General features: G+C 41.9%; 1 protein-coding gene across 5 annotated transcripts in view; it reads right to left on the reverse strand.

Moving 5' to 3' along the window:
• The window catches only part of PWWP2B (PWWP domain containing 2B), a 43,305-nt gene extending 31,979 nt beyond the window's left edge, over positions 1 to 11,326 (reverse strand). For 2 of the 5 annotated variants that reach the window (XR_015743440.1, XR_015743439.1), the window contains exon 1: positions 6,901 to 7,388. Coding sequence is in view for 3 of the 5 variants with exons in the window: in XM_087932490.1 (XP_087788616.1) it covers positions 6,901 to 7,043 (143 nt within the window). In the remaining 2 variants the exon portion in view is untranslated. The other 3 variants (XM_087932490.1, XM_026710578.2, XM_026710576.2) reach the window with 3 other exon arrangements.
• Positions 11,327 to 16,789: the final 5,463 nt, after the last annotated feature.

Raw genomic sequence — 16,789 nt, forward strand, 5'->3', positions numbered from 1 at the left:
TCCCGAGTCACCCCTTTTGTTTCAGCTGCTCTCACCTTCTAGCAGCTCTGTGCACACGCGTACTGGGAACAGGCTCCCCTTGGTCCTCTGCCTCGCTGCTGCCAGACAGCGAAAGCTCCGGAGGCAGCACCCCACTCCCAGATGGTCCTGTCCCCATCTCTGCATCGGACGCAGGACCCTTGTCTAAGTCCTCTCCAGATTCCCTGACTGGTCCCTTTTCTTCCCCACTGTCTAATTCTGCTGCTGTCTGCAAAGGCTGCTGGCGAACCACAACACTTCTGACAACCAAAGTCAATGGGGAAGCCAGATTCACTTTACAACCAGATTACTAATGTTATCAACTGCAATGATTCATGTAACTGGCAAGAAAGGTCGTAAAATGGGGCAAAACTTGACTTAACAAAATGTCTTGTTTAGCAACAGGCTCAATCCTGGTCGTATGTTGAGGACTAGCTGTAACAGCTGACAAGGGAGCAGACTCCTGTCTTTTGGATCCGGAACAATATATAAGTAGCATTTTATTTTCTTCTTAATCAGCGTTGAAATATTGCAAGACAGCCAGAGATGGAATTTCACCATATGGGAAAGTAACATCAGATGCAAATTTCTCTATCACGAGACATCCAGAAAGGGTAGAAACTGAAAAGCTTTTAAAAGCTTATTCAAAAAGCTTCCTTCTAATGTCAGCTAGTATTAGTTAAATGCAATTTAAACATTCCTGTGCATAATTAAATCACCTGAAAGACAAAGGACTCTCTTTTGGAATCAATGGCATTCACCAGAGGTCCCCAAAATTGATAACTTTAAGACAGGCTTGTCCAACCTGCGGCCCATGGGCCGCATGCGGCCCAGGTCAGCTCATAATGCGGCCCAGTGCCCACCCCAACCTTCGTGCAAGAGGACAAGCCAGCGAGGAGGAGAGGCAGGCGCGAGGTGGAGCGAGGCGAGCGCCACGCCAAGCAGCAATAGAAAAGGTGGGCGCCGTCAGAGCGCTCCTCGTGCCGAGGCAGCCGCAGCCCAAGAGTCCCACCCCGCCACCTCCTGCTGTTGCTGCCGCCGCCACTGCCACCACCGGAGCTGTTGTAGCGGCTTCTGCCCCGCCGCCGCCACCACTGCTGCCGCCAGAGCTGTTGTAGCAGCTTCTGCCCCCGCCGCCGGAGCTGTTGTAGCAGCTTCTGCCCCCGCCGCTCCCGCCGCTGCTGCTGCTGCACCAAGCCTCCCGGTCCTCGCCTTCCAGTCCTGCCGCATCCAGCCAGGCCATTTGCAGGAGGAGAGGTAGGCGTGAGGTGGGCGAGCTTTCTCCACTGCCCCTCCACGTTCCTTTCTCCCTGGTTGACTATTTTTTATGATATCTTATGAAAAAAAATGTTTTCTATGGTTTTTGGGGATGATCAGGTATTGTTACTGTTATTTTATTTTATGTGCGGCCCAAACCAAATTTTCATCTTCTAATGTGGACCAGGGAAGGTGAAAGGTTGGACAAGCCTGCTTTAAGATTTGTGGACTTCCACTCCCTGAATTCTCCAGCCAGCTCAGCTCAGCTCAGCTCAGCTTGCTGGAGAATTCTGGGAGTTAAAGTCCACAAGTCTTAAAGTTGCCAAGTTTGGGGACCTCTGGCACACACAGTAGAAGACATTCAGACAGTCCTCAACTTACAACAGTACATTTAGTGCAGTGGTCACCAACCATTGGGCTGGGGACCACTGGTGGTCCGCGAGAAAATTTTGGTGGTCCGCAGAGAAAAGTCACTCCCAAAGCAATTAATCCAAGCTGCATGGGAACACAAGGCTTGCGTCGCTTGCATTGCAAACAACACGAGGTAATGAGGGGAGAGGGGAAAGGGTGGAGGGGAGAACTTGCCCCAGTCGCCTGGCCTGGCCACCAGGCTGCTTCTTTCTGCTTCTTTCTTCTTCTGCTTTTGGCTGCATGCAAGGAAAGCAGCAAAAGCCTTTCTTTCTCTCCCCCAAACTCCACCAGAAATGTGTCTTTGGGACCTTGCAAGGCGTCCCACTCCAAGAGGCTGCACTGGTGCAACAAGTCTCACAAAGACTCATTCCTGGCGGAGTTTGGGGGAGAGAAAGAAAGACTTCTGCTGCTTCTTTCCTTGCATGAAGCCAAAAGTCTCTCTCTCTTCCTCCCCTGAGAACAGAGCTGGAGATGGTATCCTGTGATCCCCAATAAAGAATGATCGATCGGTAGGAAAACGGGTTGGGGAATTTTTCTGCAGACTTTTTTGGGGGGATTTTCCCAGTCTCTGGTCTGCAGAATTTAAAATTATGAGTTTGGTGGTCCCTGAGGTCCAAAAGGTTGGTGACACCTGATTTAGTGATCGTTCAAAGTTATAGCACTGAAAAATCTGACTTATGACCATTTTTCATAGTTAGCAACCTTCGCAGCCTCGCCATGACCAGGTGATCCAAATCCAGATACTTGGCAACCGGTTCGTGTTTATGACCCTGGCGGTGTCCGGGTGTGTGTGTGTGTCATGTGAATCTCCTTTTGCCACTTTCTGACAAGCTGAGTCAGAGGAAGAAGCCAGATTCACTTAACAATCAGGTGATGAACTTCGCAACTGGAAGCGATTCACTTAACGGTGGCAAGAAAGGTCATAAAAAAATGAGGCAAACCTCACTTAAACGAAGGTCTCACTCAACAGAATGTTTCGGCTCAATTGTGGTTGTGAGTGGAGGGTTACCTGTACTTCAAGCCTGCAGAAAAATCAATCTGTCTCTGCACTTTTATCTATCTATCTATCTATCTATCTATCTATCTATCTATCAATCAATAAATCTAAATATATCTAATGCCTGGATAAGCAAGATACATTTAGTCCCAAATCAACTCCCCCCCCCCCCAAAAAAAATAGTAGTTTATCCTGGCCTACAAAGCATTACTAGTTTCTCCCAGGAGCCAGCTAATCAGCTGGCTATAACAGAGACCACTTCTCTAATTTCCCTGCTGCTAAGGGCAATGAAAAACCAGTAGCTTCTATTGGGGGGCTGGATGCAGGACTATAAAAACCTTGCTGCTTTCTCTTTCCTTTCAAGGTCCCACAGCTTAAGATCATTTGTTTCCCTCTGCAATTAGGGGGAGAGAGAGAAAGAGACAGCGGTATTACTGAAGGGAGGGGACCTTTTTTCCTTCCTATCCCCCCCCCCACCATCATCCCATGACTGCTTGAAGCCATCCTCTCTCATAATGGAAAACCAGCAATCTGTAATAGATTGTTAAGAGGGAAGAAGGCTGATTCTCTTCCCAGCAAAATTGCTCACCGCTTTTTGAAGAAAGGGGAATGAACAAATGAGCCTGTATGCCCAAATGAGACATATAAGGGACAGCCTGGTGTGTAATTAAGTGGGGGCATATAAAATACACACACACACACACACACACACCCCTACAAGCAACTTATATCACCCCCTTAACTAGAACTTACTTATAAGTAAAGATATTTGGAAATAAGGCATTGCTAGTTCAGGAACCGATTGTAAATGAAGTTCCATTTTCATACAACTATTAACCTCTGATTATTTCAGCCTTTTTTACTTCAGCAATATGATGGTAACAGGCTCACACATCTTGATTTGCAGTTGTTAGACAACTAAGAACTGGAATTTTTTTTTTTTAAAGATTGTGGGATAAGCTCCTCCCTGAATCAAACTCATTTAACATTTTTACATTTATTTCCGGGGATGTTATTCCTTAAACATTTTAGTTTTTCATTCCTGAGTTTCTAATTTTCCTTTCTAGATACTTCCTTTCAAACAATTTTTTTTAGTCTGCTTTCATCTGCCTTGATTTATGATCCAGGCCTCTTTTTCCCTCCTTTCAATTTGCCTTTAATTTCTTACTGTCTGTTAAGCTGTTTCAGTGCTGTTTATTTTGGATTTTCCTTCTCTCTTATTTCATTTTCATCTTCTTCAAAGCACCAACTTGGGTTTTGTAGTAACCATTTAGGCATCCGGCTTTACTGGTGTGCTTGGGAACACATGGTCAACATTCAATCTTACATATTAATAAGCAGAGCTACTCTGAAATATTAAGCATAGCTGGGTGGAAACATTTTTACCATCTGATAAGGGAGTATTCAACTAGTTTGAAGCAACTTATCCTACCAAATAGAAAAATCAGGAGGAAGTTGGAAAAAAAACAGGAGGGGAAACATGTTCAGAATGGACACACATCAAACTTTTGAACTGTCTGGGTGGTTTGGAAAAGAAATCATGAGATAAAGCTGTTTAAGCCTTGCACTTAAGGAACGGAGAGATCCAATTTTTGGGGGGGAAGGTCTCCTCAAAGTCAAACAATTGTCCAGCCAAGCCAGGAATGTCAACACAGATGTTCCTTAAACCATTATTTCTAGACAACTATTATGTATCTGGTAAATATGTCAAAGGAGCTAAGATGGTGGATGTAATTATGCATTAAAATTATATAAAACCAAGGGTAGTTTTTCTGCTTATAGAGTGTAGGGAGGGGCTCTTGTCTTGGGACTCCATAAATAAGGCTTGAGCAGTGGGGATAAAAAAGGGGCTTTTTCTACATGTAGACACATACTGTCCCTTGGAGTAGTAAGCAAGTAGTAAGTTATCATTTAAAGTTGGGGTGAACAATTTGCGGTCTTAGGGCTTCAGCCCATTGTAAGGCTAATTTCATATGTTATACCTTAAATTCAAACCACCCCTGGGAAGAGATGGTAGATAAAGAGCTACCTGTCTTTTTCCTGGAGAGGGGAAGGGCTCAGGTTTGGGCTCTGCCCCCACTTCCTGGCTGTTTCAGTCCCACAGGGTGTTTAACCATATGAATCTTAGAAGACTCTCAATTCTGCCACCAAAGCCTCTAGAGAAAGGGATACGCTGATACAGAAGCAAAAACACAGCCACAATGTAGCAGAAAACTATTCTTTTTGGACTTGGGACTGTGAAAATTAGCATTTTTTTAAAAAAAGAAAATGCCCCTTAGTTTTTGCACCCTTGCAATTTGTGGCAAGCTGCTCATATGAAAAGATTCCCAGTGCATCATGCCATTTTAATTTGCTTCAGTCTCAAGTGCCAGAAAGAAATCAATACAGCTGCAGCAAGGCTTTGGTGCCTATTTAACAATATCAGCAACATTAACTTAGCCATCAGGACAATGGGATGGCAGGAAGAAAGGAGAGTAACACAGCACTCCCAGTTAGCTAAATATATTGTCACACAGGACTTTAAGAGAAAATGTATGCCTACATACAAACATATTTGTTTGAAATTCACAAGGAGCCCTATGTTAAGTTACATCTACTTATTGTTAATGGATGCTGGCTGGCGTATCTGCTAATTAGATAATTCTTGCAGATAATTGTCAAAGGCTAATGAATTCATGTTGCTGGGGGAGGGGAGGAAATGGGAGAAGCTGTCGCCAAGATGGAGTCCTCATTAAGAAAAATGAATTTGGGGCCTTCAAAAGTGGCAGACATTTTTTTTTATAATTTAACTCATAAAATTCAACAGTAAGGGAACAACTCCATGGTTCAGGAGTCTTGCGTGCCCAAAGATGATTTGAAATTCTGTTTTGTACATACCAAAGATGGGGAGAAAGATTATTTCCAACTGTTTAGAAAGAAACAATAGAAAATATTTTAAGTAGGCCACTAAGTAAGTGAAGCTCATTTTTCTAGCATAGACAGCTTGCCAAGTTTCAGTTTTTTAAGATATTCTGCCTTTATAAAGCTATTTGTATACTTTTATCAAACTATTACATCTCCTGTAATAGCCAATCTGGGGAAGTCTTTTGTTTGGAAGATACTGAAAGCGATGTAGTTTTGGAAGTATTACATTATTAACTCGAGCGCTATTTATAGGAGCTGGTGTTTCATTAAATAAGTGAATATATCCTCAACTGCAAAACAGGAAAGGAAATAAGCTTTGCTGTTAAACTCTGCATTTATGTATGCATTGTGTTTCTCAGGCATGCAAAGGAGGCCCATCCTTCTGCGGAATGTGAAAAGGAGGAAAAAATGGCAAGCCGGGGCAGTTTCAAGTCCAGATAAAAAGCTTTTTTGAAGTGTGCAGAATCTCCTCAACAAAGAAGTCTGTAATTATGGCAACATGTGTCTTCAGGAGAACATTATTGTGCTACATCAGCAGCAGTTCATATGCAGCACCAATGAAATCTCAAGAATAATGGGGAGAAGGGGGGGGAAAAAACTTCAGCAAAGTTGTACAATTTGCAAAAGGAGGGACCTGATGTTTGAGAGGCAGCTTATTTAGACCTCCGGAATCTGTTCCTGGATGATGAAGACAATAATTTCCCTCCCCCCCCCTCTCTCGCACCCAAACGAGAGACACACCTTTTTTTAAGGGCCTAACCCTCAGAGGAAAATATGGCTCATTTCAAGCAGCCTTTTCAGAAAAGGACGCGACCGCAACTCTGCTTCGAGAACGTCACTGAAGGGAGGACCTGATGTACAGTGCACAAAGTAGAAGAAAGCTGACTTTTTTTTTCCTCTCAGAAAGAGGAACGTTTGGATTCCGAACAGAAAATGAAACTAAACATATGCCATTAAACCAAAAAAAAAAAAAAGCGGGGGAAAGAGGCACACACCACACACAGAGAGAAAATCGACGTGACCATTTGCTCCTCTCCTGGATTTTTCTCCCCTCCCCCTCCATGCAATGAGCCTTGCAACTCTTTAATCTGATTATGGCCTAATCCCGCCTTCTGCCCAGCTGCTCTGTCCTCGCCCTCCAAGCAAGGCCTAGTGGGGGCAGTCCAACTTCTCAGTTGCAATTCCCCCCCCCCCCGCTCCACTTTCCTCCTTTTCCGAATTTATATATACATATATATTTCTAGGATGGGTAGGTGGGTCGGGTGTGGGGGGGGCAAAGAGAATAACCCTCCAAGCCATTTCAATGCTCCTACTTTTTAGTGCAATCCAGGAGGATCCCGGTGAACCGCCTCTCCCCGCAGCTCAAGGTGACCACCAAGGTATCGTTCACCATTTGCTCCACCAGCACCGGCAGCCAGGAGCCGACCTGCAGCTCTTTCGGGTCAGTCTCCTCCATGCTTTGGCGAGAAACTCCCGGCGGCGGCGGCGAGCCTCGGTTTGCAGCTGGAGTGCGGCTGCGAGAGATCCCAGGCGGCCTTGCTTGGGCAGGCTTCCCCTCCCCCGCCGCCGCTGAAGCTGCTGGCGCTGCTCTCGGGATAGTTACACTGGCCGCTTCGATGACCTCATGGCTCCAGGCTCTCCCCCTCAACAGGGAGGATTAAGTAGGTGCGTTGACGTCACAATGCTTCCCTCCCGGGAACGTTCCACAGCGGAATCCTGAAACAATGGGCGACATTAGGGTACTTAAGGAACGAGAAAGGTGTTTGGATTCTCTCTCTCTCCTCCCCCACCCCCCAGTCCTCCTCCAAGCGAGTTACCCTTTTGGGAACGAGCTTTCCCGTCTGCCCCACACTGGAGCGCATTAGAAGCATCACGCTTACGCCCGCAGGAGAGGGAGTCAAGGGATTATCCAGGCTAAACTGCTTCCGTCCCGGTGCTATGGCTTGACGATCCCAGCGCAGCGTAGATTAAAATTCTGGCCATGCTGTTGTCTTAAAAGCAGGCGGGGGTGCCTTCTTTTCCCCTCCCGCTGCAAAGGAGGCACGTTACCTGGAGTGAGTGGGTGAAACGCACGCGCCACTCGGGTTTCTAGCGACCCATCCCAAGTAAAGTAAAAGGTGGGCTTCTTCCGTCACGTGGCCCCGATGGTGGCTACTGGGCAAGCCATCTTTCTGGGCTTGCCAGCAAAACAAAGGTTAGCCCTGGGATTCCCACGGCCGGTCCGAGTCTATTTTGTTTCAGCCAAATCTGGAGTGGGTCGATTTTAACACTTCCTCTGTGTGTGTGTGTGTGTGTGTGTGTGTGTGTGTGTTTCTGGATATGTGTGTCACGTGTATGCCAGTACAGTATGTATTTGGAAGGAAATCAGTGAATTTTGCTTCCAAGGAAGTATGCACTGGATCGTAGCTATGAATAGCTTTATTCTACTTACTCCAAAAGAGTTCAGTTAATTTCCATGCTCCTTAGGGTGACCTGACCAAAGAAAAGGGATTTTTTTTTCCAAAACTCAGCACATTCACAAGCAAATGTGCTTGTGCCCTGTCAGAGCCAGCGTCCAAAAGGCCAGATATTTCCTTTCAAAGTGAATGTTGGGATACTAAACTCTCAGCTCCTGCTAATAAACTTGATTGTTGTTTTAAGAGAGAGGTTTCTCTTGCTTTAGGACCCCTTTTTTAAAAAAAGAGTCTGAGGGGAAAACAATGCTACAGGAGGCCATCGTCCTTAATTTCTGTAAAAAATTTCAGACAAGCTGTGTTTCATCTCATAAATAAGCTGTTCCCAATTACTTTATCATCCTCAAATAAAATATGTGAACAACTCTATACTTGGAAATCAACATTAAGGAACAGTGATATTTCTTTTTGTGCCATATAATTCACAACTGACTAATGAGCAGTTGTCTCTCCAGATCTATGTTCCATTGTGTTCGATTGTATATATCTTTGTCCTATAATATTCAATAAGTTTCTTAATAAATACATTTCAGTAAGGTTGATTAGATTTGTAATGCTTACAGGAAATATATCAGTACCGTTCTATGAATGCTTACTTGACCATATATCTTACATTGCTCAGTCCTATAGTATTCAGTAAGCTTCACTATAAATACATTTAAATGTGCAGCTAGACACAGTGGGGGCGTGCATAAGCGCACCAACGTGCCTACCGTCCCTGCCCTATTGTTTCTCTTCTTTTTCTTATATGTACCCATTTCATGTATTCATAAGTATGTATATACTTATACCTATTTTCTTGTAAGCAATTGACAAAACAAATAAATAAAATAAAAATAAAACAGTAAGCAATTGATTTCCAGGTATTTTTTCTTCTATAAATTCAGTTTCAAAGCAGACATTCTGAAGAAGCAGATAGTAACATAATCCTGACTGTCCAGAGGGCAATCCAGTAATTTGCATCTTAAATGAATATTAGGTCCTACTGAGTTCTGAAGGACCTACTGCTAAAAATAGTTCTGCATTTTTATTTCTAAAGTCTCTGTATAGATCTTGCCATTACAAAGAGATCTTTCTAGAATTGGAAAGGATGCATGAGAAGTACTGTATTTGATTTGATTTTAACACTGCAAGAACAGTTGATCATGTCTTTGGGGTCAGTGGCAGTTGTTTGTAGGGACTCTGACTTGGGTTACATAATCTTAGAAGTGCAGAATTGGAAAAAGTTACAAGGATCAACTTGTCCACCACCTCTGTGGAATATGAAGGAAGATCGATTAAATCATCCACAAGAGGTGGCCTTTCCATTGTTTCTTCAAAATTTCCAGAATTGGATTGTTCACAACCTCTATAGATCGGTCCTTTGTAGGAAGCTTTTACCATCGACGTATTCAAATTGTTTCCTCGTGAAGAATGCTTAGCAATAGAGTGATTCCAAAGGTGGCTTTGTAACATTTTCAAGTATTCCTACATGACTCTGGACTTTGGGATTTGTTGTGATTTATAGGTTTGCTTCAGTAAGTGGCAATAATAGGATTTATGTTGACCTCGCTTCACTATCATTTTCAATGAGGAGAAAAGTTTGTATGTGTGGGTGAGGGCAGTATTGTAGTATAGCAGTAAGTGTTCAAGAAAAATACTCAGACAGCCTTGTCTCCATAAATCACTTAGAAGTAGGATTAAACCATTAAAGCGATCATTCTTCTTCCATAACATTATAAAGTAAATGTATAAGATAAAAAGATTGCAATGTAGCAGCATTTTAACTTGAATGTTATAATCAGTGGATGAAAAAATTAAAACTAATGGATGGATCCTTTTTCTACACCTTGTATGGTAATATAATATAAAAATAGGTAGAAGTGGGCATGTTTCTTCACTACACCAATGAAGGGTTAAGTTTTTCCTAGAGACACTAACATTTTTGCTTGAGTTTTGGAGAAGGATCCAAGTCTTTCTTAGAAGTGAATGACATGGAATCACATGATCTACTGTAGGATTATTTTGTCAGGCCTAAACACGGTGCCACAAAGAAGGGAGGGGAGCTTCCCCCCCTTACAATCAAAAGAGGTCCAAGGTCACCAATCTTTTCCTGCTTCTGCCAGTCTTGAATTAGCTCTTCAGATATAAATCTACAATACTGCCAAAATCCTGTTCACTCTTGCAATATTTAATCAAATTTATCAGATGAGGGGCAATGAAGTAGATGAAAAACTTTATGGACATGTAGCATTTTACCTGCAGCATATGTACAACTCCATATTTAAGAAAGATCTAAAGGATATTATTAAATGCAAGCAATTTTTAAAAAGGAAATATTTTGTTATCTTTAAAGCAATCTCACTACCCTGAACACATTTGTTCAAAACACAAACTGATCATTATAAAGCAGAAATTGGAAAAAGCAAAAGGCATAAGAACCATCACATTTCAATTTTGACAGAATCAATATAATTATTTGTAGATTTCTTACGATTTAAAAAAATTGCATTGTATTTCTTATATTGAGTATTCATCAGTCTACTTTTAGCTTTAAGGTGTTATAATACAGTGAAGCAAATCTTAGAAACCAGTTAAATACAGTGTAGAATGTTTCATTTTATTTGAAACATCTGTAGAGGCTTTTCTTTCTTCAATCTTTCCCCCCTTAAATCTCTATCCTCCACATATATTTTACAAAACCAAGCCAAGCCACTGCTTGCTGAAACCAGATAACCCTTGCACTCCCATATTGCATTTTAGATCACACTTTAGTAAGTGTGACCGCTATAGTCCCTGTATTTTCTGTCGGTTTTTTTTTTCTTAGTGGGTTCTTCAAACTGTAACATCTCTTTAACTCCAGCCTGCAAATGGGAGGATATTGATAGTCTGGAGGCTTAATTTTTTGTTTTATTCTTATAGCAGGGGAGGAAGGGCGGGAGGTAGCTTTGCTTCATTCATTCTTGTGCAAGGACTCCTACATGGTTCCACAGCCAGGCTATAAATTAAAACCAAAGAAAAAGAAAAACAGCACCAAGGATGCATTCCAAAAAGACGGGGGAAGAAAACAAAGAAGCAAACGCACCACCCCAACCAATATATAACCCTCGCGAATGAGAAGCAAGTCGGAAGAACAGAAACAACAAGGAGGAAAGTGGGGGGGCGGGAGTCTGTGGCTCGCATTACCTGATCACTGTCTTTCTCCGGACCTTTTAACCATGGCAATGTTTGACAATTCACCGAGGTTACTATGCCTGGCTGATCGTTTCCATCATGCGCCGCCTAGCGGTCGCTCGCGGCATTCCCGTCTTGGAGTCGCCTCCTTTTGCAAGCTGCTTGGAGCCGAAGCTGACAAGCTTGAAAAAGCAACCTCAGATAGCAGGGGCATCAGTCACCTTAAACCTAAGGCACATTCCAGATCTCCTGGGATACTCCTAAACACATTCTCGAAAGGGGTAGGCGGCAGTCTCGCCGGCTGCAGCGTTTGAATGAAACATTGTAAAACGACAGCCGGCCCTTCAAATCCTTGTGGATTCAGACGATAAGGCTTAAGCGTATCCTGAAGGATTTGCTCAAGTCATGGAAAAGCTCTGAACCAGCCTCCCACTCGCTGCCGAAGTCGCTCCATCCCCTCAGGTTTCTTTTATAGTGATCATAACTTAAATCAATAAATAAAAAAGTATTCAAAAGTCTTTCATTCCCTCTGCCCCAACAATTCCTTTCTTTTTAAAGTAGTTCCATTAAACGTTGCAGTTAAAAAAGACAACACAATGTAAAACCAAGAAAAAATAGAAAGTGAGGAAAGAAAAAAATAAGGGGAAATGCTTTAGAAATGTATAAAGAAATGGCTTCCCTCTTCACTACAAGTATAAACAATTTTAGTAACATCACTCATCAGAAAACAAATAATCTTCCCATATCCTATTTATCTAAACAAATCCTTAATATCTTAACCAAAGTAGATTAATCAACCAAAGTAGATTAAATATTACCAGAGATAATGTATCTATCTTAACCTTGATCAAATAAACCTACTTTATATTCCTTTTTTTTTTACTTTTAACCATGTTAACCTTTTAATCCTTTGAAATACTGTCCTAGAATTTGATTTATTTTCATTTTTCTTTGTCCCTTTTCATAAAATTCTTTCAAACTCTCTCTCTTGTAAATTTACCAATATAGGAAAGTTGTCCAGGTCACTCCTTTGGTTTGTTATTTATTTATTTTAATTATTAAGACATCAGTGGTTTCAATAAAGAAGAATCTTTGTAACTCAGGGTTGAAATGCGGGGTCCTTGGTGCTCTCTGATCTTGGTTGTTTTCTTGCAGTTTCATTGCCCAATCTAGCTAACATCATCAATAATGTTACCTAGTTTGAGTAATGACATATCTGCAAGAAAACAACCAAGCTCAAAGAGCACCAAGGACCCCTCATTTCAACCCTGAATTACTAAGATTCTCCCTTTATTGAAACTAGGTGATGTCTTAATAATACTTTTCCCTTTTCGAAGTGCATGCATTCCTGAAATCTTAATTTGGATCCCAGATTAACAACTCCTGAGATGGATGCTTGAGACAAAGAGAAGGTGGACTTTATGGGGCCCTCTTGATTATGAGGTATTTCAAGACCAAGAAAACAGATACCCATTTTTAAAAATCAGCAAATATTCCAGATTGGACAGTGAAAATTACTTTGGAATAACTTTTGGGAATCTCCTTTAGTCTGAGCTAAGGCAAATGCAACTTGATTTAAGGTTTCGTAGTTGTGCCATCTTGATTATGTAATATTATTCTGGTGAGACCAGTATTAGTTCTATGATTCGGGAACATTGCAGAGGCCTTTTAATCTTTTAAGTAAATTGTACCTTGCATTGGTTTATTTATTTATTTGCAGATAATCTGTAAGACACTTTCTGGCTCTTGAAGACTAATCATGATAGAATCTGGCATATGTCAATCAGAAGCAATTCACAAGTGAAAGATTACTAACAGTAAGGTCCTGTTCCTTGTTCTCTTAAGCTAATTAAATTCCTCAGCCTCTCCAAGAGCCAAAACAGTTCTAGATTTCCCCCTGTGAATTTAGATCTGTAGGAAAGTATCTTTAAAATCACCAAAAATATTTATATTCTTCTGCCTCCAGAGATGGATCATAATATTCATCTCCTACTCATTAGTCTATTACAAATTCATCTGGAGATTTGTTCATGTATGTAGTAATTTAGGCTTACACATAAATATTGATCTGTTGTCCCAACAAATTCTTCCACCCATTTATTGCTTTCATTAATCCAGTGCAGAAAATGAGATTATGTGTGTGTCTTAACATGTATTGGGCTAATCATAATCTGAGCTAATTCATTATTAATGTAGCCATCAGATCATAGACCGCACTTTAGTATTTGGCTTTTCATAGGCTGTTTGGATAAGCAGATAGTGCACTTATATATGCATGTGGGAAGTATGGATCACACATTGGATATATGTAAAGAGTCACCAAGGTTGATATTAGTATGTATGTATCTCAGGCATGGAAATGAAGAATATGCTTCAACCACTGATGGTTGTATCAGGGACAATAGGTACATAGGAAAGCACCATTTAGGAACTATATTTAGATACCATAGAGGAAGAATTGTTCTAATTCTAGCTTAGTGTAAATAAGCACCTTTGTCCTTTGCTCAAACTCTGGCTTAGGATTTTGTGGTTTTGATATTATATTGAATCAGAGATGAGTAGCCTTTAGACCAGCATTTCTCAACCTCAGCCATTTTATGAGGTATGGACTTCAACTCCCAGAATTCCCCAGCCAGGCTAGCAATTCCCCATGCTGGCTGGGGAATTCTGGGAATTGAAGTCTATACCTCATAAAATGGCTAAGGTTGAGGAACACTGCTTTAGACGTTCAGACATTGTCCTAGTTCAATCCTGTGTTAGTGTAAGGGATGGTCCGGGATATTGGAATTATCATCCAGAAACATGTGGCTGGCTAAAAGCTGGCTAGCCCTGCAAAAGTTATAGATGAATATTTGGTGGTTTGTTCAGCTGTTTCCACCAACGATATGAGCCAAAGGGAGACAACTGAATAGCACAGCATAAAGTCATTCCTTGTTTATGCTAAGACAAAATTCACCGTGATGCCTGAATCGAACCTTTATCACTTGTGAGATAATGTTCTGCAGCAAGTATCCAAGCAGAGCATGGCATGTATATGCAAAATGAGTTGTGTAGACACCTAAGCTATTATATGGGAAGTGGCAGAGTAACTTGACCTTTGATACCTTAGAAAAGTACAATCCAGTAAAAATGGTAACACCCAATCACCTGGCATTGTCTTTGTCACCCCCATTAGGTTTAACTGAATAGAAATTGAGCAAAAGTGAAACTGTGATCTTACTCAGCCACTAGAGTTCACTGAAATTCATCAGGGCTGAGTATATGGGAAATTCCTGGTGGATTTTGCCTGCTAGAGTCAGGCCTTTTTGTTCAGAGGAACGTGAGTCATTTAGCCTGGCTGAGTCATTCAGTCACACCTTGTTTTCCCTTGCCTAAATGGGATAACATTCCTTGCGAGTCAGTCCATGTTGCTGCATAGTTACTTGGTATGTGGCGTGTAGTTAACACAAACGGTCTCTCCTGGTTGCTGTGCAGCAGCAGACTTTAATAGAGCTCCATAGTAGCAGAAAACAAGGCAACAAGCTTGAAGAACAGTGCATTTCACACTGAGTGACTTAGAAAGTAGAGTTATGGCTTCCAGTGTTCCTAAGATACCATTCAAGAGGTTTGGAAAATGTGACTTAAGCCCAATGATCTTCTAAAATCTGCATCATGTTTGATCCTCTTTCTTGGGTTCGGTGTAGATAACACTAGATAACACAACTCCACTGAAAGACAGAAGTCTCTTGTGTTATTTCATCTCTCCTAGCTTCTTGGATAATCAAGAAGCTCTATTAGATCCATGATCCAGATAATCTGCATAAGTGATCCAGCAGCTTGTCTGGTTATATTTTAAGTTACTACTGAGGCTTTAGGCCAGAGGTGTTAAACTCAATTGAGGGCCGCATCAAGGTTGTGTTTGACCTCAGGGTGTCGGGGTGTGTGTGTGCCTGTGGGGGGCGGGCCTGAGCGCTCTGCCAATGAAAATGGACTCCCAAGCTCTGTTTTTGGCTGGGACAGTCTCCTGCAACACTCTGCCAGTGAAAATGGGACTTGGGAGGTCCCTCAAGCTCTGTTTCCACTGGCAGAGGCACTGTGGGCCGGTCCTTCACTGTTTCCAGGATGACCCCGCAGGCCAGATCTAAGCATCCCGCAGGCCGGATCTGGCCCACGGGCCTTGAGTTTGACAGGCCTGCTTTAGCCAAACCATGGTGCCAGGGCCCAAGCTCCTTCTGAAACCTACCAGTTGCCCTGGCTGGGCTGATCTGACCATGTCAAGGAATTGATGTAAATTTCCCCCTGCCCAGATCCCCGTGCCACTTCCCCCGGGACAGACCAGATCTAATGAATGTGTGATTTCTCTTTGGAGTTAGGCCATTAATTATTGTGTCAGGGACATGTGGCCACGAACTCTCAACCCACTTCTGACCCTGAGCTCAAGGAAGGTAGGTTGAAGGGACAAGCACCGTGGCGTGGGGAGCTCCACCGCCAACTCAGCCAGAGAACCAATGAGCTTAAGCAGGAATGCAGGAAAGGAAAGGAAGCAAGCAGTACTGTAGTCTTAATCTATTGAAATCAAAATATTTATTCTGCTTTAACTGTGGCTAGCGTTTTAACCATTTATTTTTTTCTGGTATATACTTTTTATTGTTTTTTTTAACCATAAATGTTGTGATATGTTCCATCCACCCTTTTCTGAACAGTGAGACCTTCCAGGATTCTGAGTGACTTTCAAGCAAGTAAAAATATTAGGCTGGCTGATGGGTGTTCAGTTAGAATATAAGTGGAGATATGCCAAGATAAGTTATATAACTTTGTGCCAAATCTCCAGCAAGATATACCACTCCCGAGTGTCACTTCTTCTATTTTTTTCTGCTGCTTCCTCTGATATTTTCTTTTCTTTCTTTCAACTCCTTCCCCCCTCTTATCTAAATCCTCCTTTCAATAACTAGGAAGGAAAGTGCATCGCCTTAATTTCTGATAGGAAATTTCTTTTATAGGAAACAATTCACAGGTACCCTGGATTAGCAGGGAAATATAAATATTATTGTGTCCATCTGTTTGGGACTGGGCTTTGTTTAGGTAGAGCTACACATAGCAACCAAACAGTATTTTAAAAGGTCCATTCCAGACATCAATTATTTCTGATTGGCTTTCCTGTGAAGCATATCAGCCATGTTGTTTTTTTATATACTGCATTTTTTGTCAAAAAGAAAAAAAGGGAAGCAGTGCTATAGTTTAAATGGCTCCTTTCCAATCAAAACTACATTTCTAGGCATTCTACCTGCCCCTATCTTCCTTTTCTTCCCAGTTCCCTCCTCCTGTTCTCCCTGTCATTCATTCATTCATTCATTCATTCATTCATTCACATTCATTATAAATATTGCCACCTAACCAAGCCGTTCCAACTAACATGCAATAAAATATACTTCTACACAGCCACTGGAGTGGAAACGGAGGTGCTATTCAGCAGGTTCTGAGCAGTTCTGAAGAACTGGTAGTGGAAATTTTGAGTAACACCTAGGGCTTAACACCTAGATTAATACTAGACCAACAACAAGTAGTAAACAATATCCCAATTAAGGAACTACCAACTCAGACAAATAAGCTAACAGTA

This window comes from Pseudonaja textilis, chromosome 4, assembly GCF_049901715.1.
Source record: "Pseudonaja textilis isolate UNSWEBS1 chromosome 4, rPseTex1.2, whole genome shotgun sequence".
Classification (NCBI taxonomy): Eukaryota; Metazoa; Chordata; class Lepidosauria; order Squamata; family Elapidae; genus Pseudonaja; species Pseudonaja textilis.